The following is a 22,811-nucleotide window of genomic DNA, read 5'->3' as shown; positions in this document are numbered from 1 at the left end:
GGACCAGAAATCTTTCTTATTATTCATTTATTTGCATCTATCTAGAATTTTCGCTTACAACAAACGACGCCGACACCGGAATTTCTGCGAAACGAGCTCTTCAACGCTGTCGCGTTAAATACTTACTCCGGTTCCACCCAGTGTGAAATCAGCAGAGACATTGGAACTGCGGTTTTCCTGTGTTTCCCTCGCGATTTTATGTGAGTGTGTTCGTGTCTGTGATTACGTTATTTGTAACGTAGATATGCACCGGAAAGGACATGTGGCAGCCCCTGCCACACCCACCCTTGCTACAGTCACTTTAGGCTCTATTCACTCTCGAGCCGCTGCTTCCCCGTTTCACTGTGCGGCTACAGCTACGTCCGCGACCGAGGCAATTACGCCACCTATGGGTGTATCTTACATACTTGCCGGAGTGTGACATGCGACATGGACACTCATCTGTCATCAGGCCTAGCCCTATAACAGATCCGCTGTTAAAAGGGAGAAGACAGTGAGGTTAACTAGAAAAAAAGGGCCTGCTTGGCTATCCCATCGCTTCGAGACTATGATTACCTGCACGGCATATAAGCCAAATGTTCCTCGTTGCTGTGAGGCTACACTTGCGGTAAAGCCCCGATAAAGCCGGGAAATCAGACCTTGTTCGTCTGATTATCTGGCTACAGCTCGCTATTTATCCGCAACCCCAAAAAAAGGTCAGAGGCTTCCTTATGCAATCACCCAAGACGACTCGGCGGCGAAAGTGATCTTTTTCTTCTCAGTCGATCTACTGATCCTGTCCAGCTACCCCCCGAATGTTTTCTGCACCTAACGTGTTTTTGCATTGCCTCCAGGATCGGAGGCACCTGTGGGGTCTCAATTGCCATGCTCTCGGAACACACGGACACAGTCACGCCGTCTGTCAACCAACAAACACATGTACACTTATTAACCTGCTTTTACACCACGGCGAGTTCACCAGCCGACTCTAAAACATAACTAGTAACACGCTAAGTAACCTTATACAATGCCAGTACAATACACAGAAAACATAACACACACAATGTACCGCGAATGCGGCGTCGCCGACGTTCGACTCACCGCGAGAAGCCCGCGAGAAGCGAGCCACGGTATTGTTCCCCACGTCCGTCCATGCACGCTGCCAAACCCCAAAAGGACTTGCTGCTGTTTCCTGTGCGCCGGTCTAACCTCTCCCAGCCAGGCGGCGCTGCTGTGCCCACCATACTAGAGTTACTGTATATGCTACCTTTAGGTAGCAGAGTTGCGCATAGGTCTGGCAAACAACCACAGCTATGCGATGAAGTCGCATTCCGTTTGTGCAAGCGACATGCCTACCGTGTCGCCAATTAACATGTCTGGCGTGTCGAAGACCGGCGATAAACATTGACTATCGATGACTAGTGTTAGTTCAGTTCGCTGCAGCGGCGGCGTGGAAAAATGCAAAAATTGGCCCAAGCGTCAGCTTCTCCGCAATGCATGGTTGCTAGCGGCGTTTGGAAGACAGATTCGCAACTCTGCTACCTAAAGGTAGCATATACAGTGACTCTACACCATACTAACCCTACTCCGCGCGAGCACAGCGCCAACTCTCGCTTGGTGGCTGTTAAACCTAACTGCGACTAATACGCGAGACGAGCGTGCGGCATGAGGCGCAAATGACTTTACAGGGGGGGATAGCACCCCACACTCCTCACATGGTTTTGTACTGCCTCCGTGATCGGCCCACCTTTGACCAAGCTACGATGTCATTTGATGGCGTCATCACGTGACGTTACGTCACGAGATGTTACAGCAACGTCATGATGACGTCATAACGATGACAGATTTTGGCGATCTGTGACGTCATGATGACGTCATGTGGTGACATCATCACGTGACGATGATTTTTTGCATCATTAGTGTTGTCCACGACGCCGCGGGACTCCGACGGTCAATTTTCGCGTTTGATAAGGCATCTAAGGCTTTCGCCTTAAAGGAGTCTTATAGAGAAGGTTTCGCTTCCTCAGTGCGAAGTGCACTTTGTTCTTGGTACTTAAATGGCGATCTTTTTTTTTCTTGTGCAGTATTTGGAGAAGCGGTACAACTCTACATTCATACGAAAATTCACTTCTGGCATCACTGTGATTCAAATGGTAATTTGCGGTTAGATTCTGACTGCATGTTTTTGTTTTATTTTGTTAACTGGAAATGCTAAACCTACTTATACGTTACAGTGTTTCTACCTGGGAGTAGTGCTATACGGTCCATCACTCGCACTTGGATCGGGTGAGTGCCTTATCTGATGTTGTCTATGCACGGTGTGCACAAACTCTGTCTTCTTAGTCTGTAATCGGAGAACGAGGGTATGGCGGTTCCAAACAAACCAAATTACAATATACGGGCTCGGAGTCGCAAAAAAGTCAACAGCTCCTTTTTTATTCGAACGAATTAATTCATTCATTCATTGATTTCAAGAACCGATAAGCTGAAAAGCGTGCGGGCGTAATCAGGAACCAGTTTTTCTCCCTTATGGCTGTCTTTAAGGAAAAAAAAGATCGTGACTTTGACTACATGTATCGCTTAAAAATGCCTATCTACGGTTCTTTCGAGCGTGAATCACATGTACTATTTTTTTTTATCGTTCAACAAAAGTACGTTTTGCTTTGTATCAAAGTAATACCTTCAGCCTTGAGCCATGTAAATGTCCACCCCCCCCCCTCTCGCCTCCCTTTTTTTTTTGGAATAGAGAAAGGAAAGACAAGGGGTTGTGAGGGTAATTGGATTCGTGAACTGTTGATGTTGGGACATTGTGTATTACAATGTAATATCTGATAATCTATATTATATACTGTTATGTGCAGTGACTGGTCTTCCAGTGTGGCTCTCCATTCTCCTGAACGGAAGCGTTTGCGCCTTTTACACAACAATTGTGAGTATTGTCATGTGCCATGTGTCGTCAATTGTCTCGAGCTTGCTTAAGCAATCAATGTCATGGCAATCATGCCTGTTTCATCGAACAATCAATGGGGACTAGAAGAAAAATAGAGGGAGGGCAAGGGACACAGCTAGGAGGACTACAAGGGCTATTTCTCTACGCAGGGAGGTATCAAAGCTGTAGTCTGGACCGACGTCATACAGATGTTGCTCATGATTTGCGGCTTCTTCATCGTCCTCATCAAGGTAAACAACCCTGTTTTCTGCACCTGTGTTCTCTACATACACTCAACTAAGCAGCGTTACACTCCGTTGTCATTACTACGCTAAACGCCCTATTTTTAGAGTTGTATCGTAATGAGGAGGAAGGAAGAGGAGGAAGAAGGAAATGAAGGAAAGGCATATCGTAATGAAGTACCGCTTTTCCAAGCGAAGCTTGTATTGACTGACCTGTGAAGCAGGTGTAGTTTGTGTCACGGCGGCTACATAGAGTCCGTGGGCTGACGAACGCTGGAAAGAACATGAAAGACGCCATGCCGATTCAGCCCAAGAACAGTATTCCGTGGACGGCCGCTACCTATATAATAAAAGTAAACGCTTACGTGGGAGCATATTGCACAATGCGAAAGAAAGAAAGAAAGAAAGAAAGAAAGAGAGAGAGAAAGAGAAACAAAGAAAAGGAAAGAAAGAAAGAAAGAAAGAAAGAAAAAGAAAGAAAGAAAGAAAGAAAGAAAGAAAGAAAGAAAGAAAGAAAGAAAGAAAGAAAGAAAAAGAAAGAAGAGAAAGAAAGAAAGAAAGAAAGAAAGAAAGAAAGAAAGAATCAGTAGGTCAAGTACACCACCGCCAAGCTTTGCTTGCCCCCGCTTTCCCCGATAGGGGAAGGGCTCCTAAATTCTTCTCTCTTTTTTTTGCCCCCAAAAAGCTAAATTCGATAAAGTACAAACCGGTATCAAGGTGAGAAAAATCAGAACTATTCCTAGTCTATTATGCAGGCATTTCATCCAAGTGTATGTGTCATTTCTTTTTCAGCGAGAGTAAATAACGCGAGCGTGATATTTTTTGTAGTTTTTTTAAAATCTTATTTAAGTGCGCTGTATACTCTATAGGAAAATTACCAACAAAGAATGTCTATTGGCCGAAAGAAGCTTCTTGTTTGGAGGTATTTGAACATTTAGCTTTGCGCGCAGTATTTTACTAGTTAAAGGCGCTCAAAACAGTTTCCCCTAATGCACTCAGCTAAATCGTGTTTCGTAGCTCAATGGTTGTTTGATTTAAATGACGGGGCTCAATTAACGCTTCAGGACTTCACCGTGCGCTTTAATAGAAGCCATATGGTGGAAGAGGGCACTTAAGTTACGACCATCTCGGTCTCTTTAACATGCGCTCAAAGCACAGCACACGAAGGTGCTGACATTTCCGTAATCCCCCACAGAAATACAGCAACCGCTGCGCAGAATCGAACCTACGACCTCGCGCTTTGCAGCGCAACGCCGTGGTGAGTCACCGCGGTGGATATTCACTGCCGCTCTCAAAAGTGCACACAGGAGAGACAAATATAGTCTGTTTGATTCGAATCCAGCACTAAGTGAGCGTTAAATGTCTTACAATGAAATAAACTGTAAATTTCGGGTTGGAGCAAATAGTTGATTGCATTATCTAGTGTGATTAAAGAGGGCTGCATGTAACTTTTGCCCTGCTGTGATTAAGTCCAGGAGCAAGAAGGTTTGAACGGCAATGACTGCAGAGTAGTGAAGGAAACGGGGTAGACGCTGATCCTTGATGCGACGCTACTGAGCGAGTTTATCAGTTGAATGAGCGCATAGGGACGCTCCCATTTTAAGAGAGCAACACGATAGGACAGTGAAAGATAAGCTCTGGAGCCCCAGATTGATACCCTCCACAGTAGAATATGTAACAGTAGCGAGTGTACATGATGTCAGGGTCGCACTCGATGATAACAAACTTGGTCATATATCTATTGTTGTAAACAAACGGAAAGAGGGCGCCGTCCTTCATGGGCATATGAATGTGACATTACGAGTGGGTTTTAAGCGGTCACACGTCATCGAGAGAATAATTTATCTGCATTCAAAATGAACACATCGCTTTTTTTTAACTTGTGCTAAATCACACTATCGTTAAGAAGAAGCACTTTGCTTCTAATTGTGTTAAGACGAACCACAGTTTGCTTTATAACCATGCCAAGTTTCTTTTCGCAATCAATTATTAATGAACTTAGGAACAGCAAGACGACTTCGGTTATACGAAAGTAAGCGAATTGTTACATCAATTTTCAGTCCTTCTGTAAGTCATTTCACTCATGCTTTTCTCATATAGCGGCATCAAGAAAAACGTAGTATTGCTTTTGTTACTTCGTTATACCGGAGCGGGCATGTGGCTCCACAAATCGATAAGGACACTGCGTAGAGGGATAGAAAGAAAACGTTGTGTCTTCACTTTGTTTCCTCGTAGATTGGTTCAGGCGTCGACTGAAAACGTGTGAAAACTGACTTGTCACATGCGTGTGCGTTTCTAAGATGACGTGGTATTCGTATTTCAAATTATGTTGTTTCTTCTCGTTCTTACAGGGCTTGATGATAACTGGTGGGCCTGCTGCAGTTTTTGACACTGTGGACAAGCATGGATTGCTTGAATTTTTTGAGTAGGTACATATGCATGCCATCTCAATAGGTGTTTATATGTGTGGAATGTACGCATCATAGGTACATGACACGTTATTCAACGTTTCATATTGGCTACTACAGGCGTACAAGATGTAGAAAACCCATCGCACAAAGTGAAAGCTTTTTACGCTATAAATAAATAAAAGAAGCATTAAATTGTTAGAGTGCAGGTTGCATAATGTCTCGTGACACGCCGACGTGTAAAGGCGCATATTGTAATAATAAAAACACGCGTTTACACAGTCACGAAAGTGCTGTCGTACGTGTGAAATGCTACGCGGTGAAGTCGAGCCCCTAAGGCACAGATGGTCAGTTATAATGATCGAAAAAACAAAGATGGCCACCACTTGGGCACGGCCGATAGGGAACGAATGACGTCAGAAATTTCAAGCTTATACGAAGAGCCTTAGAAGCATGGTAACATATAGAAAACGATGTTGCCATTGCGTGGTGACGTCTGCCAGAAAACACAGCGTGTATTTCCAGCAAATTAACAGCACTTAGTTGATGACTCAGCACTTCTCTGTATAACTCAGCGATGTATACATTTTTTTTTTTGCATCTGTTAACGCTTAACGATGTGTCCACGTTATCTATCACAGGGACCTTGGCTTGGGTATGTTTCGGTTATTACGCGCACTCGTAGATGACGCCTGATTACCGTGCGAGGCGCCTAATTCTAGACGTAGGTTTATAAACTTATGAGTGGATCGCATCAACTGCTTACTCTTGTATAAAACCGCAGAATGTTGAGGTAGTTGTTAGGTATTTATAGTTAAAGACAACACACACGGGATTCGTCGTGAAAGACCAGACAACACCAACGGCGTTTTATGAATATAAAATATTCTCAAACTCAACCCATTTTCAAGCAACCGCGGGCTGATAGAAGCCACTCTCTCTGTGCTGCGTGTAATCATTGAACGTAGTTTACTAGCTATACTGCTGTCATTCTTCCACACGCTAAGATCGCGATGCCCCAGAATACCAATGGTTAGAATGCGCCAAATCAGAATAGCGATGCAGCTATGATTCGAGTGCCACGCCGCGATTGCATCTGCACGGTGTGTATGCTAACAAATTCTCCCGCACTGCTTCCCGACGGCAAGCATGAGCTTCGACTTTCAGAAGACGTTCACCTTCTGGAGTGTCGTCATCGGGTCCACGATAACCTGGACCATGAGCATGTGCACCAACCAGACCATGATCCAGCGCTACTGCAGCCTCAAGTCCATTAACAAGGCTCGCGCGTGAGTATGGGCCCACACGCATGCGTAATAAGGTACAGGGTCGACCACATCTAATGTGAACACCCTATTAGTATTCAAGCCGATTAACCCAGAGAGCGTTTATATTCCACTTCACGAGAGAAATGTCTGTTATATGACGTCTAATCATAGTGTCGATAAACACGATAATAATTTTCCTAATTATGTGTTAACCATCACCTTCTATGACGTTTTGGTACTAAGGAGGCGTTAACCTTAGATATGGACAGAGTTGCCAGATGCTACCGAGCTAAAAAGCAAATAATAATCACAAAAGAAGCCCAAAAATAGCGGCGCGACTTTTGAGAAGAAGTCCAAAAGAAACGTAAATTCTATGAATTTTCCCATTCTTAAAAATATTTTAAATTATAATAAAAAAATGTCACTCAAATACGAGAGGGCGTTGAAAAAATCGCTTCAATTATTTTGTACAGCGAAAATATGCGCAACTATGAACGAAACCATATCTTTACTTTTTTAAGATATATCTCCATTCAGTTGAATGCACGTTTGCCCGCGCATGATTAACGTTACTTGTTGATTCCCCCAACGTATGTTTGACTTGAACACTCAACTAAGTCATCGAAAAACGCGCTATTAGTGAAAGAAAAACGCGCTATTAATGAACGTGGTGATCACCAAAATAACTATATTTGCTGGAAAAAGGACAAGCAACTGGGAAATTCTACAAGCGACTCGGCGAAAAAAAAAGCCCAAATCAGCTTATTATAAGCGGAACTGGCAACTATGGATATGGACGACCCTGTACACCATGACACGCTAGGAAATCGTACATGGTTACGAAGCTAAATTCGAGGACACATTGGAACATATTGGTGACTGTTGCTGTAGATGGAAGCAATTGTTTTGTAGGCAGTGCTATATTCAAATGTGTATTCGAGATGGCGTTACAGCTACTGACAGATGAAAGTACGCACCAAATTAGCTTTGAGATATGAATAATGCGCCGAGGCACTAAGTTTGAATCACAGCAGTCGTTCTCTTCCCACTACGAGTGTTAGATTAGATCGCATGGCGGCACAGGTCATTCCACCTCTCACGCTGTCCCCGCAATACACATGCAGTACACGAACTCTGAGATTGTGGAACATGTATATTTATGGCACACGCAGCCTCAGAGACCACGCTGTCTGCGACAGTATTTTTTTTTTGCTTCCTTATCTGAAAACTTGGGAAGCGCTTGTCGGGAATATAATATCACCATTGACATTAATCAGCCTACACAGCGTGCTTTCCTCTTCGTGAAGTATGCTCACAGAGCTAAGTGCACTCTACAAAATGCATTGTTTGAACAACGTACTCCTTTTCTTTTATTTGCAGGGCACTGTACGTCAACATGCTGGGCGTCGGAGGAACGCTGACGTTATCTGCGTTTTGTGGCCTCGTGCTTTTCGCGCTTTATCACCAGTGCGACCCGGTCAAGGCGTCCGTAATCAACAAATACGACGAGGTGATGAGCGAAGAATATATTCAACACGTCTCGTTCCTTTGCAAAAGCATGTCTTGTTTAATAGCGACAACACGAACCGTGCAAGCATTACTGTTATCTCATTACAGTGAGTCCTTAACCGAGAACAACAACAACAACAACAACAACAACAACAACAACAACAACAACAACAACAACAACAACAACTACTACTACTACTACTACTACTACTACTACTACTACTACTACTACTACTACTAATAATAATAATAATAATAATAATAATAATAATAATAATAATAATAATAATAATAAATAAGTCAAAATACGTATTTTCGAATGTAGGAAGCCAACTCTGATAAAAGATGCACGTGTTGCCCACTGCGACAGCGGAGTGGCTATGCCTTTGGCTATTAAGCGAGAATTGCGGGTTAGATTCCGGCCGCATATCGGCCTCGTTTTGAAGAGTGCGAAATACAGTACCATCGCGTACATCGATTCAGATGCACGTTAAAGAACTACAGCCAGTCAAAGCTCTTTCAGTATGTACAGCGCTCGTCAAATGAAATCCGAACAGCGGCAAGCCTTCGCACTATTGGCCGCGAGATCGAGCGGAGTCGCCGCCTGGCGGCTACTGGCTGAAGCGCGCCTAGTGTGGATTGCTCCATGCGTCGTCTGCTAGCCGCGTAGTGTTTGCATGTGCGCGTACGTCATGCAGGGCCTCAAAAGGCGGTTTGTTCCGTTGCGTTGGTGCAACTTTAACCGCTCGTACGTATGCCTAACACGATGTAAAGAAGCATTTGACCTTGATCGGCTGTATATGTACTGTAATAAGATCAGTGAGTGCACTTGTCGAGAGTGCTGTTTGTGGTCGTCGTACCGTCCGTTCACGAGAGTCATATCAGTGTAGGTGCCGCTGTGTGGTTCAAGCGCATTGCAAAGTGCACTTGGCGTTGTCCTAAAGATGATAAGTATTAAATCTCATGTGAATATAGCCTTTTAGAGGCTCGGTGGTTAAAAAAAAAGGCTCTCATGACCTTGCGCGTTGTGGTTAGGTGTATAACTTCGGGACTGTCGTTTATAGGTTAAGCGACGAGCTTTAGTTGTGTACGGTCCTGGTCCCACTGCAGAGAAGTATTTCTGTCAAGTCACGTCTGACACTTCGGTACTTAAATTGTCCCCTAAACAGAACAGAAAATGGAATGACACGGAAATCGCAAAACTGAGTTGCCTTGGGCAATTATATCTTGTGGCGAAATGTATATACAAAGACACTCGTGTACTTGCGAGGTAGCTTATGCCTGTCAAATTCGCGCTTTGGCAAGTTCAGTGTCGGAAGTGCGTCAGGCCTCAATCTCTTCCGCGAAAACTTAAAGAAAAGAGAGCGAGCGAGAAAAATATATTCATCAAGATCAGCAGTGGCGATAAACTCGTTCGCGCATTTTCATCGCTTACGTGGCGAGTGAGGGCTCATAAAACGATACCCTTTACTATGCACCAGATCATGCATACACACTTGCCGCGTTTCGGTGCACGTACTTGCTCTGCGGAACACTGAGAACTGTTCTCGCGGCCGTGTAAACACAATGGAACATGCACGAACTACAAAAGGGCTCGGGGACTCTCGCTTAAACAGACTCATAGCCAAGCGCGAACAAATTTTGCATTCACAGCGCAGACGGTACATGAATGACAAAGAATAAATTCCATGAATTAATTTTCTTCTTTCTCGATTGATTCTCGCTTAATTTTCCTGCGGAAGTGTAGGAAAATCAAAGCACAGGGAAGCTTCCCCGAGCGTTCGCTTACTGCGACCGTCTTCACGCTCGTAGTGCACAGCAGCAACAAGCATATAAATGCACACATTAGCGAAGTTATCACTGACTACTCACCATTCTTTCTCGTCTGCGAATGCGAACGCACCGTCGTCGAAGTGCTTGCTGCACATCATCGCGTACTTGGAAGGCGTCTTGCCGTTACGAAGCCTAACGAGCCACAGTCGGCGACGTTCCGAGTCGGTGGGATAAAAATAGAAGCTTATCCCTGGCTCTGTGCAGTATGTGCGGCATTGTGGCACCGAACAAAACCTCACCATCGATAACGAAGAGTTTTCTGCGGGTACGGAACACAAAATCACGATGTGAAAACAGAAGCCCCGTGCACTTCTACACACACCACACGAAACCAGTATCCACACTAGCGGGGTGATGGTGCTGCCACCTATAGGTCGATCTCGCCGCGAATACCGTTGCGAAGGCTTGCCGGTGTTCGGGTTTCATTTGACGAGCACTGTACTTACATTTAACAATATCTTGCTGACGTTAAGTGCCATTTTAAGGCGAATGTCGCATATGTCTCAAAAGTCGAAAAACCGGCGTAGTTGGCGTCAACACAAATATGGAAAAAAATTATGTTAGAAGTGTGGCTCGAGGCACGCGCACTGCGCCCTCACTTCGTCTTTGCGGAAGCGTCAAGCCGAATCGATAAAGATGCGTCAGGAGGTCTTCAAGAAAAACACTTGAACTTAAAAGTGAATTCATCTGTGAACTAGCATATGTGTCTTAATGCATTCCATCACTTTTCACATTTGTTCTAGAGTGCCATCGTGGCATGGACAAGAAGTGGTGACGTCAACAAAGGTTTTGAAAAGAATGCCAACCAATACATCTTCATGTATGCTTAACAGTTTTCGTCTTAAGTCGTCTAAGCGTTAGTAAATGTACCCCAGAGATCTTTATTTAAAATTTAGTGACTGCTATAAGTCACCGCTTTTTTGATCGCATTGTTGTTTCGCAGTCGTAACCAACAAAAAAAAATTAATGTCTCAGCAGCTATATGCACATATGGCTGAGCCTACACCCCCTTCTTGTTCGCAGATGATGCCGTACTTTGTTATGGACACCTTGGGTCACCTGCCGGGCATGACAGGGCTGTTTGTCACGGCTGTCTACAGTGGGTCACTCAGGTATGACGTTCGCACGAATCTACCTCTGCACGAAAGTTGATCGAAAGTCTAGTCGGTCATTAAGCACCTGTCAGCTGTCGCACTGACCAACGCTAACGGCAGTGATTCTATTAAAATGCTAACACCATCAACAATATAAAAGTCGTAATGAAGCCACCGATCAATTATGTCGGTCAGTCGAATCACAAACCTGAAATCTTACTCTTCGGGTAACGTTTGGCGCGGTGAGCGGCACTGATCGCGTGATACTGACGCAAATGGAAAAGTACGAAAAACTCCCGTCAGCATCAGTGGCATGTAAGTAATTTTGTTCAGGAATATAACCATCAGAAGCGACAAAGAATAGATAAAGAAAAACAGAATGAGAATGAGTTTTTCTGAGCTCTATATATTGAGGGTTGACAGACATAACAAAACAAGACACTTTTGCCGCCAGTGGTATTTGAACCCACAACCACAACGTGGAGCGCGTGCGATGCCCTGTCTAGAGTTACTGTATATGCTACCTTTAGGTAGCAGAGTTGCGCATCTGTCTTCCAACGCCGCTAGCAACCATGCATTGCGGAGAAGCTGCCGCTTGGGCCAATTTTTTTATTTCTTCACGCCGCCGCTGCAGCGAACTGAACTAACACTAGCCATCGACAGTCAAAGTTTATCGCCGGTCATCGACACGCCAGACAGGTTAATCGGCGACACGGTAGGCATGTCGCCTGCAAAAACGAAGCGCGACTTCCCCGCATAGCTGTGGTTGCTAGCCGGACCTATGCGCAACTCTGCTACCTAAAGGTAGCATATACAGTGACTCTAGCTCTGTCGGCCATGTAAATGAGTAACCATTAACTGTCGTTGCGTCCACTTACACGTACGCAGAGCTCTAGCGTAGCCTGATTGGGAGTACCATAGCTGGATATCACGTACTTACTGACGCTTGTTGTTTGCTGAATGTTCCACATCCATCGCCATTACTGAGCACCGTTAGTGACGCCGGCTGACACTACAGCTGCTGGAGTACATCAGTACTAGTTATTCTCTTCCATTATCTGACAATATATCGGTTTCCTTTCTTATATTTCAGCACCATGTCGTCTGGCTACAACGCCTTGGCCGCCATCACGTGGGAGGATTTCTTAAAGCCCAGACTCAAGCTATCTCCGAAAGGCGTCATGTGGGCAACGAAAGCGATTGGTGGGTGATGATTGTGTCATTATACCAGCTTTTAGCTGATGGGTGTGTCCTGATAAGATCGAACACGAGGTCCCGGTCACCATTCCCGATTTTGATGAAACTTACTGTAGGTCTAGGCATTACATCGAGTACAATGGTTTTCAAGTTAGTTTCACGAAAAAAAATTTGTTCGCCTGAAAAAAAATATATATATATTATGGCCGCAAAAAAAAAAAACACTTTTCCGCCAATTTCGCCATTTCTGAAATTTGAGCGCACCTAAGGAGAAAACTGTGCACTTCTTGGTCACAATATTTATTCCCCTCAAAGAACAGGTGATATACAATCTTACGAGTCTATTATTTCTCTTGCTTGTCGAAGCACTTTTGAAGGAAAAAATCACAAACTTGGCAAATTGCGCGAAATACCTGCATTTCAGGAATTTATTGCCGCAAAGAAGTAAAGGTGAGGATAGTAAAAATCGGTACATATTAATTTTAATACCTTCGCTCTCTTTTAAAATAGTTTTCGTGGTTTTAAACCGCTCCGTTTCACTCGATAATTGGGCTGAAACGTAAATAATTTACCAAGAACGCCGAACTTTGAAAATAGTTTTTTAAAAACGTCCATTTTTAATTATTTAAAAAATCACTCTAATTGAAGTCAAGGACGTCATCTACCATTCAGAATAAAAAAACGTTGCATTATTTTGGTTGCTAACAACTTATAAGGCGTCAAATGTGACCAAGTCAGCCTAGCGGGTGCGTCGTTCGTTATGTGCTGAAACTCGGATATAAATTGTCGAAAATACTTGTACGTGACAATCACAAATCAGCAGCTACACACCAACAAATGCGCAGCCAGGTGCCATGGTTCAGCAAGCTTTGTCTTGCTATCAGCCGCTTGACAAACCCGCAGCAGCGGCCGCTCGATGCTGTGGGCGCTCACATTACATGCGTGCTGCTTCGACTGCGGATGAGCGCCGCTTGCGCGCCAAACTACGCTCAGAGGACGAACGAGAGAAGAAATGCATCACTGTGAAAGTTAAAGGCTGGTAAGTGCCAACAAATGTCATAATATACAACGAAAACTCTGCCGGCAACTTTCGCAGTTAGCGCCTTCAATACAGCACGCATGTATTTTTTTCCCCCTGCTGTTATGTCCGCAGCCGCAATATAATGTGCTAAACGCTCGGCTTGCGTTGAATATTACATCTGCAGATGCACAACAATACAGTACTGTAAAAGCGGTGCTTTAATAAAACAAAGGACTTGGACACACTTCTTTTCACAGCCGGCTGGCACAAGTGTTGTACTAGATGGAGAACAACTGCAGTTTGAGTTGTTCGACCATCGGAAGCACGTATGACAGCTTTCTTTAGATGTAAGTGGCTTGCTTTTGTGTCATATATTGCTGATAGAGTGAACCTAATCATCTTTGGGCCATCAGAAGAGAGGAAGCAACACATGAGCACACTACTGGAGGTGGTCACTGCAAAATTGCCAGGCAGAGATATCATTGTATAATATGGCTTTTGTTGGCACTTAACAGCCTTGAACTTTCACAGTGATGCATTCCTTCTCTCGTTCGTCGTCTGAGCGTAGTTTGGCGCGCAAGCGGCGATCATCCACAGTCGAAGCGGCACACATGTAATGTGAGCGCCCGCAGCATCGAGCGGCCGCTGCTGCGGGTTTGTCAAGCGGCTGATCGCAAGACAAAGCTTGCTGAACCATGACACCTGGCTGCGCATTTGTTGGTGTGGAGCTGCTGATTTGTGATCATGTCACGTACAAGTATTTTCGACAATTTATATCCGAGTTTCAGCACATAAGGAACGACGCGGCCGCTAGGCTGACTTGGTCACATTCGACGCCTTATAACTTGTTAGCTACCAAAATAATGCAGCGTTTTTTTATTCAGAATAGTAGATGACGTCCTTCGCTTCAATCAGAGCGATTTAAAAAAAAATAAAAAATGGCCTTTTTGAGAAAACTATTGTCAAAGTTCGGCATTTTTGGTAAATCACTTACGTTTTAGCCCAATTATCGGGTGAAACGGAGCGCGATAAAACTACGAGAACTATTTTCAAAAGAGAGCGAAGGTATCAAAGTTAATATGTACCGATTTTTATTATTCTCAGTTTTATTTGTTTGCAGCAATAAATTCCTGAAATACAGGTATTTTGCGCAATTTGCCAAGTTATTGATTTTTTTCTTCAAAAGTGCTTCGACAAGCAAGAGAAATAATAGACTCGTAAGATCGTACATCACTTCTTCTTTGAGGGGAATAAATATTGTGACAAAGGAGATCACTGTTTTCTCCCTAGGCACGCTCAAAATTCAGAAATCGCGAAATTGGCGGAAAAGTGTTTTTTGCGGCCAAAATTTATATTTTTTTTTCAGACGAACAAAATTTCTTTTTCGCGAAACTAATTTCGACACCATTGTTCTGGATCTAATGCCTAGACCTACAGTAAATTTCATCGAAATCGGGAATGGTGACCGGGACCTTGTGTTCGATCTTATCTGGACACACCCTGATATCGTAGTTCTTGAAGTGCGTTGTATACGTCTTTTGCCCACTTCATTTGTGTTGAAATTCGGAAGTCCAATTCTGTGTATGGTGCAATCCGAGATGAACACTTGTGTCTGTATTCGCAAATCATAAGTGTAATTGTGTCGTACATTATTGGTCGTGGTTTGCGCTATGAGTGACTGTCGCGCGACTGACAGTAAATAAATAAAGGAAATTACAAAAGCAGGTAGAACAAAAAATCTTACCTGAAGTCCTGCATTGGGGATATGGGAAAGTAGGAAGATAAAGCAGAGAGAGAGAGAGAGAGAAGCAAAGAGAAACGGAAGGAAGAGGGGGGGGGGGGAGCACGAATACTCGGTCAACGCACACTACCGCAGCATATCATCACGTTCAGCATAGTTGACGCTATAGCCGCTTTTGATCTTAAAAGTTCTGCTGACTCGAGGCCTTCCTACTTTCTTGCCTCTGGCTTGGAGTCGCACTTACAAGGCCTCTTGCTATTCGCAACAGAGACGCCTAAAGGGTTACATCTTATTACTGTGCTCGAGAGGAGACCGTTCAACGCTTTCAGAGACGCTTTCTAGCTCGCAAATTCACGACCCTGTTTTTGATTACATACCATCAGAGCAAGCCAGTTTGGAACGCCATACTCATAACTCGTCGCAGAAGAGGCCCATAAATACCTGTCAATAAAGAAATTTGCTTGCGCTTCAGAGGATGGAGAATAAAGGAAAGTCGGGACAGCCTTATGCGACATAACTTTTGTTGAAGACGTACGCTAATGTTGTGCTATAGTTGAGACTGCTCTGAACACTGTTTCTGCTCTCATTTCAGCTGCCGCCTACGGTCTCCTCACGATAGTCATCGCATTTCTCGCAGGCACCTTACCTTCTATCCTTTCGGTGAGTCAGTCTGAAGTATGACGCTTTGCGGCTACTGGAGGAAATTGCCAATTCACCCAATCGTTGTATTCATTTCTCAATCTGTTGGGTAAATAAAGTTAAATATCGAGTGAAGAACAAATCGTATACGCATAGAATATACAGTAAGTTCGGCACCGAGCTGCCAGTATGGGAACTCTTTTATCAGTTGGTGATAAAAGATCACAGAGCTACTACGGAAATAAGGTATAACAACAGAGCTATGGCAGAATGGTAATGACAATTCCAAGATAGATTCAGCAGTGCGAAGTCAAAAAGTAGCCGCGCTACAGTGTGTCCCCTCACACGACTTAGCAACACCAGCCATAAATCCGAACTAAAATTTACGCGACCAGTGCTCAAGATTGGTCTTCACCTGAATACCGACGTGCACTGCGGCTCAGCTTGTTACCGACAATAACGCGGCTTTCCAGCCATGCCAGAGTAGGCACAGCTCATTTACTGTATTTTTACTCTTATACAAGGTAAACGTGACTGACTTTTGTTTTCGTTTCCAGGCAACTTTCGTCACGACTGGGTGCTTCATAGGCGCCTCCGGAGGCATATTCTTCCTCGGTCTCCTATACCCATGGTGCGAAAGCCGGGTGAGCATCTTGGTTTTTAGCAACAATAATTTGCCATTTCGTTTCCTCATTATTTCTAGGCGTGCGGGGTAGGCAATGACGCATGTGGAATACGATATATGCGCTATTACGGGAGAGCGGAAAGCCAGGTATACCAGATCGACGGGGCCAAGTGTTTTATTTATTTATTTATTTATTTATTTATTTATTTATTTATTTATTTATTTATTTATTTATTTATTTTATTTGTACTGTCAACCCCAAAGAGGGCTTTTACAGGAGCGGAAGCAAATACCAGTTTACAGGAAAACATGCAACGTTTAGCTACAAGTAGAGCAAGAAATGACCAGGCAGTATTTATATAAAGTGACATGCAGCGAAGAGAGGCAAGCACACTTATACTGTGCGTATTGGAAATAGAAATCAACAACAGAAAAACGGCAAGGCAGCACAGTTGATCACTGTACAAAATACACTGACATTGGGCATATCAGAATAAAATACATGATATGGCGCATTCGTATGAGAGAAAATAAGTGATTATAAAGCTGTAGTAAAAGCACTGATGGAGGATGATATGAGGACTGGTTATGGTGGTTCGTTCCATTCTTTAATTGCCCTCGGGAAGAAGCTGAATTTGAATGCGTCATTTCGTGTGACTGGCGACTGTATGTACAAACTTGTGCTCAGTACAGTGCATCGAAGTTCATTGGGAGTATGCACACATGATAAGCGCTGGCTCTTTCTTTTTTTACTGCAGACTGTCATCCTGTCTATGCTGACGGGCATGGTACTCTCCTTCTGGGTTGCCATTGGCGGCATGGTCTACCCTCGAAAGCCTGTGATCGCGCGCACCACCGTTGAAGCCTGCACCTTCAACTACACGCTCAAAGTGGCCCCTCAGCGAACATACTACACGGGGTGAGAAGCGCTGATCCGCATGACAGACAACACTGTGCTGTGTTTGTATGTTCGCTCACAAACCATGTTCGCACTGTTCGCGGCAATTTTGGAAGTGATAGAGCGATCTCGAAAGACTGGTGGAAAATTGGCCTTATGGAAATTGCGTATTTGCTTACCCATTGGTAAACGATAGCAGTGGTGTTGATTCAAGGAAAATAATTCGATATATGGCCTTCTTAAGCGCCTTTTTTAATTTCCACAAAATGCCATGTTGATTATTTCAATGGGGCGATCAGGTGTACTTTCACGCATGGAAACGCGCTCACAGACATTTTTAAAGTAGACATTTTCTTCCATTTTACGATACAGCGAAGTGTGTCCACACGTCTGACTCGCATTTAAACACAAAAGCTGGAGAACGTGCAGTTTTAACGCTATTCTTTGCTGATTGTTCGCACACGTCTCCAGAAATTGTGCTTTGTTTCGGAAAGCTGTCATGTCACTCTAATCAATCATCTTTTAATGACTGAATAATTTATTGTTTCTGGAGAGCCGGCGAAACACTTGTAAAAATTTTCACTTTAGTCAAGAAAAATAAATTCAGGCACCGAATCCCTTAAAAGGCTGGCCAAATAGCAGTGTGATGTCCAGGCCGTCAAACAAGCCAACTCAAGACTCCATAGCAGGCTAAGTGCGCTAATGTTCAGACCACACGTTTCATTGGCTCTTTGTTTTCAGTGGCGTATACGATCTCTACCACGTGTCGTACATGTGGATTCCAGTAATCAGCTTCCTTTCCACGATCTTCGTAGCTGTAGCCGTCACGCTTATTCGTGGTGAGTACCAACGTATTTGCAACGTTTTCAGTTGTGCGACTACCCGCCGCGGTGGTCTACGGTTATGGTGCTCGACTAATGATCCGAAGCTCGAGGAATCGCATCCCGGCCTCGGTGGCCGCATTTCGATATAGGCGACATGCTAGAGGCCGTACTTACATTTAGGTACACGTTAAAGGACACCAGATGGTCAAAATTTCTGGAGCCCTCCACTAAGGCGTCCCTCATAATCATATCGCTGTTTCGGGACGTAAAACGCAGTCAGTTATTATTATTATTATTATTATTATTATTATTATTATTATTATTATTATTATTATTATTATTATTATTATTATTATTATTATTATTATTATTATTATTATTATTATTATATTAAGTTGTACGACTTGCGACGTCAGCATCAAACAGCGATTACAGAAATTATACATCAAGCTCAATGTGTCTCACGCTTGCGAAGCCACTTAATCCCGCATACAAAATTCAACGGATATTAAAACTTGCGCGGTTTTGATCCGCGCAAGCTTTAATATTCGCTGAAATTTGCTTAACTTGTCCAGGTTTCGGCCCTTTCGACGCTTTCCTTTTCCTCTCCGCTTCCCCTCCCCCAGAATAGAGTAGCAAACGAGGTGTGGCATGGGTAATCTCCCTGCATTTCCTTTGCATTTTCTATCTCTTTCTTTCTCTCCCTGAGCTAATCTAAGGCTGCAGAATTACTGCCATGCTGGTCCAACTTGTTCTGGCTTAGCCATGCTAGAGTGCTGTTTGCGAGAGTGCCTCTATTAAATGTACAAAAAAGGACCTAATTCCATAGAGCGTGTTTACGTCTGCAAACTAGCCGAGAAAAAAAAAACGTGATCATCGTTTTCATGTTCCCACACAGGTACCAAGAACGCAGCTGATGTAGACCCAAAACTGTTAGCACCAGGTATTAGGGAGTACTACATAAGGACCAGAGCCAAAGACCAAGAGCAGAGTACTAAGGAACAACAGGTCACCAAGGAGCAAAAAAGCGTGCCCATGAAGATAGAGGTGATTCAGGTGAGTGACATCTTGGTAATGCTGAATTGATTCGGACGCCAAGGCTGACGTAGGTAAAAGAAGAAAAGAATATTTCGATCACGTTCCTGCTTCACGCAAAGCCCTACATAGTAATTTTTGAAGTACTCCTCATTACGAACACGTTTCCGTACTGGTGTTTACAGCACTGGTTCGAACCCAAATAGCCCAATAAGCAGCTGACGAGAATGCAACGCATTATAGTATAACTCCCTAGTAGCACTGGCGTAGCCAGGGGTGGGGAAGGGGGGTATTGGGAGGGTTCAGACGCCCCCCACGAAATTTTTTCAAGTTTGCATGTGTATATATACAGGCACACATACAAACGATCGACTGTACATACAGTTTGGTTGAACCCCCCTTCAACCGAGGAAAAAAAATTTGGCTACGCTACTGCCTAGTAGGAAGCTTCTGCCTAACTTCTTTATTTCTTTATTCCAGGACAACTCCCCCGAGAAACCAGAGAAACTCCGCGAGATCGTAAGCTACACCAATGGTCACGTGAACTACGCTATGACCAATGACGACGGCACGGAACACACGGCTATGTAGGCGGCCGGAAAGACTGTGATATTTTAGGTTGACGAACTGTCTATGTCGTTTACACGTACATACTTCGATTTATGCGCCTTAAATTATGAAAGTGCCCCGCAGTAGAGATAGTACAAAGACAAAGAAATGATTCAAGGCCGTCATTTTCCAGAGAACGACCAAATACTGTGCAAATGATGTGCCTCGCAACTCTGTCGGTTTAGTGACTCGTTTTACGTACTGCGGCGTTCTGCGGATTTTTATCGTTCCATTTCTATCTAGCTCGATTGATGTCCCGTGCTTTTTTCCCCCTTTCACTGCACATCACCAGCTCAAAAATGCTTCCTTGAGCGCTTTCTCTTCCTTTCTACTTTACTTCTCCTTAGGGCTCAGTGGGGCTGGAATAATTTTGGCGCATTGAAACTGCCACAGGACCGCGCACCAGGTATGTTAGTTCAATGTGAGCACGTCATGACACTCTACTTAAACAACGATTTGCGATCATTAGCTAATGGCACGAAACTTCAGATACGTATTTCCATGAAACATCAATCAGCGCACGAGCTCTTGTATGGCGCGGATACTTGACATATTCAAGGACTACAACTATGCTCTGGTTCTCGCTGAAACAGTTGTCATTGTTATGTGTTCGTGGGCCATCCCTTGCGGAAGCTGACTGCACTACCAACGCTTAGTGAAACATCACTTCTCTTGTTTTATCATGGCCCTCTCTACACTCTGTAGCACCAAAGAATTATAAATGGTAGACACCTCCTTGGGTCGCCTTTTCTTCATCGTCAATTTGGGATGTTATCGTCAGCTCCATTTTTCAGATCTATCAGCTCTGTAGTCGAAAGGTGACCAGCAACTCTCCAATAGACAGGAGTACGTTTCATTATTTTAGTCGCGTACCTCGAATTTTATGCTCTACATCTTGTCAGCTACGCGGCCGTTTAGCTCAATGTATGCCCAATGAGATGCGATTCACAGGCAATTTCAACATCTGCACACGGCTACTCGTTCAACTTTCTACCGTTCGGACAATATTAGGGCCACTTATAAAAATAACAATGTGTGTCCACTTTGCGTTTTCCGTATAGTTTCGGTCCCAAGCGCAATCACTGCAGCTTTGTAAAAGTCATGACCAATCTTCAGAATATGACTCATTACTAGTCATCGCGCTTGACGGAGGGCATTTAACAAATAATACTGCAGTCACTTATTACACCGAATGCGAAAGCTGCAATGCTCAAACTACATACTGAAATATGTATGGCAGGACGATAGACAATTATGCTGCATGCAGATGCTTTTCTTTTTTTTTTTCGTTACGTTAACTTTTGCATTCACTTTATTGAACCTGCATCGTCACAAGCGAATGATAGTGATACAAAAACAAAAATTATCGTCAGAGTACTAGTCGTGATAAGGTTATGTCTAAAAGAAATCGTAAATTTAAGGCCAGCTTATTTCTCAATCTTTCTTTCTCCTCTTTCCTTCTCCCCTATATAATTTCTTTTGCAGTCGTTATTTAATACACTGCAGTCACGTGCACTTCTCAGCCATGCTACCAGCATCTCTTACTGGATGTATCTCTTGTTAACTGCCTGCTTTGTTTTCTTTAAACAACAAAAACCCAGCAAGTCCTTTTGTTTAACCCAGTCAAGCCTTGGAAGAGCATCTTTACAAGGCCTAAAGTCACCCTACTCTCAAGGAAGGGGGCAACATTGTTCGAGGGAACGGGGGGGGGGGGGGGGTAACATGAATATATTATAGGATTATCTGTTCGCTTTATTCCACCTTCTAATGGGAGTGTCAGACCAACAATACCAGGCAGTGATAGATAAACGTCATGTTATTGTCGAGATAGCGAATGTCAACTAAGCGATGAGAGAACGCTCCATTTCACATCTTATTATAGGGCCTCATTTTTTTTCATGGGCAAGACACAAGCATACGCTCTTAAAGTGGCATATTTCACCACCCCCTGCTGCAGTATAGATCCTCAATGTAAGCTCAAGCGAGATATCTGCTGCGGAACAGAATTAGCGTGTTCTCCTGGTACAGACTGCGAGTGCAGTCACAGTACTTCCAGTATAGCTCATGTATACAATAAATAAGCACTGAAAACAAAGACATATTACTTAGAATGCATTTTTATATGTTGTTGTGAAGATATTGTCAATTGAAAATGTGTTTGTTTGTTATACCGTTTAAATTCGTTATACTGAAGCACCGGATCTCATGATTTTACGAAAGGCTACAATATGTTTAGTAGGCAGTTATGCCTTTGCTTGTATTGGACTGATAGTGACGCGCTCTTGTAGGCAACGACGAATCACATGGACTTCGCACACATCGCACCATTTATACGTCGAGCACTGTCAACAAATAGTTATGTTTTTGTATATATGTTTTATTGAAACTATAAAAAAATGAATAAAAGTGTTCAGCAATGTTGTTCAGTGTTGGTCGTTCTCATTCCTGGAACCAGTGTGCAGCACTCTTTTTCTGTTTCTTTTTTTCAATAGAGGAATAATGGTAAATTTCAAGGAATAAGCTATGAAGTGAACGAAATGTTACACAGTCCGTAGGAAGGCAGCGAGAGGAAACGAACAGAATCACCGCAATAAAAGTGTCTGTATGTTTACGAACTGTATAAATCGCGTTCCTTTCTTTTAGTTTCCGTTACTTTAGGAAGAAAGCTAATGCTGTTTACGACAGATCACAAAACTCTCAAAAGCGTGGAATGGTTCTTTGATGCGCACAGAATAATAATTAATGCAAATGATGGTAAACCTCACGCAAGTATTTTTATACCTAAAAAGCGTTTGTGAGCAAACAGCCCCCACCCTCACCTTCTTTTTCTCACTTCATTGAGCAAGAAAGCAAAAACAAAAAAACACATTCCGCGACTTTTCACTCGAACAAGACAATCATAAGTGGCTATTAAGGCGAAAGCCTTTGATGCCTCATCAAACGCGAAATTTGAGCGTCGG

At 43.6% G+C, this 22,811-nt stretch overlaps 1 protein-coding gene across 1 annotated transcript in view; it reads left to right on the top strand.

The window, feature by feature from the left end:
• LOC119393299 (sodium-coupled monocarboxylate transporter 1) overlaps positions 1-20,741 on the top strand; it is a 43,599-nt gene extending 22,858 nt beyond the window's left edge. The window contains exons 3-17 of the mRNA XM_037660241.2: positions 2,064-2,132; positions 2,214-2,265; positions 2,841-2,908; positions 3,079-3,159; positions 5,502-5,575; positions 6,707-6,847; positions 8,207-8,336; positions 11,192-11,280; positions 12,356-12,465; positions 15,814-15,881; positions 16,418-16,504; positions 17,244-17,404; positions 18,125-18,222; positions 19,106-19,263; positions 19,723-20,741. Coding sequence (XP_037516169.1) covers positions 2,064-2,132; positions 2,214-2,265; positions 2,841-2,908; positions 3,079-3,159; positions 5,502-5,575; positions 6,707-6,847; positions 8,207-8,336; positions 11,192-11,280; positions 12,356-12,465; positions 15,814-15,881; positions 16,418-16,504; positions 17,244-17,404; positions 18,125-18,222; positions 19,106-19,263; positions 19,723-19,833 — 1,497 coding nt within the window. The 3' untranslated portion in view covers positions 19,834-20,741. The remainder of the gene's footprint in view (positions 1-2,063; positions 2,133-2,213; positions 2,266-2,840; positions 2,909-3,078; positions 3,160-5,501; positions 5,576-6,706; positions 6,848-8,206; positions 8,337-11,191; positions 11,281-12,355; positions 12,466-15,813; positions 15,882-16,417; positions 16,505-17,243; positions 17,405-18,124; positions 18,223-19,105; positions 19,264-19,722) is intronic.
• The last annotated feature ends 2,070 nt before the right edge of the window (positions 20,742-22,811 follow it).

This window comes from Rhipicephalus sanguineus, chromosome 5 (assembly GCF_013339695.2).
Source record: "Rhipicephalus sanguineus isolate Rsan-2018 chromosome 5, BIME_Rsan_1.4, whole genome shotgun sequence".
Classification (NCBI taxonomy): Eukaryota; Metazoa; Arthropoda; class Arachnida; order Ixodida; family Ixodidae; genus Rhipicephalus; species Rhipicephalus sanguineus.
This window is presented reverse-complemented; position numbering and strand designations above follow the sequence as displayed.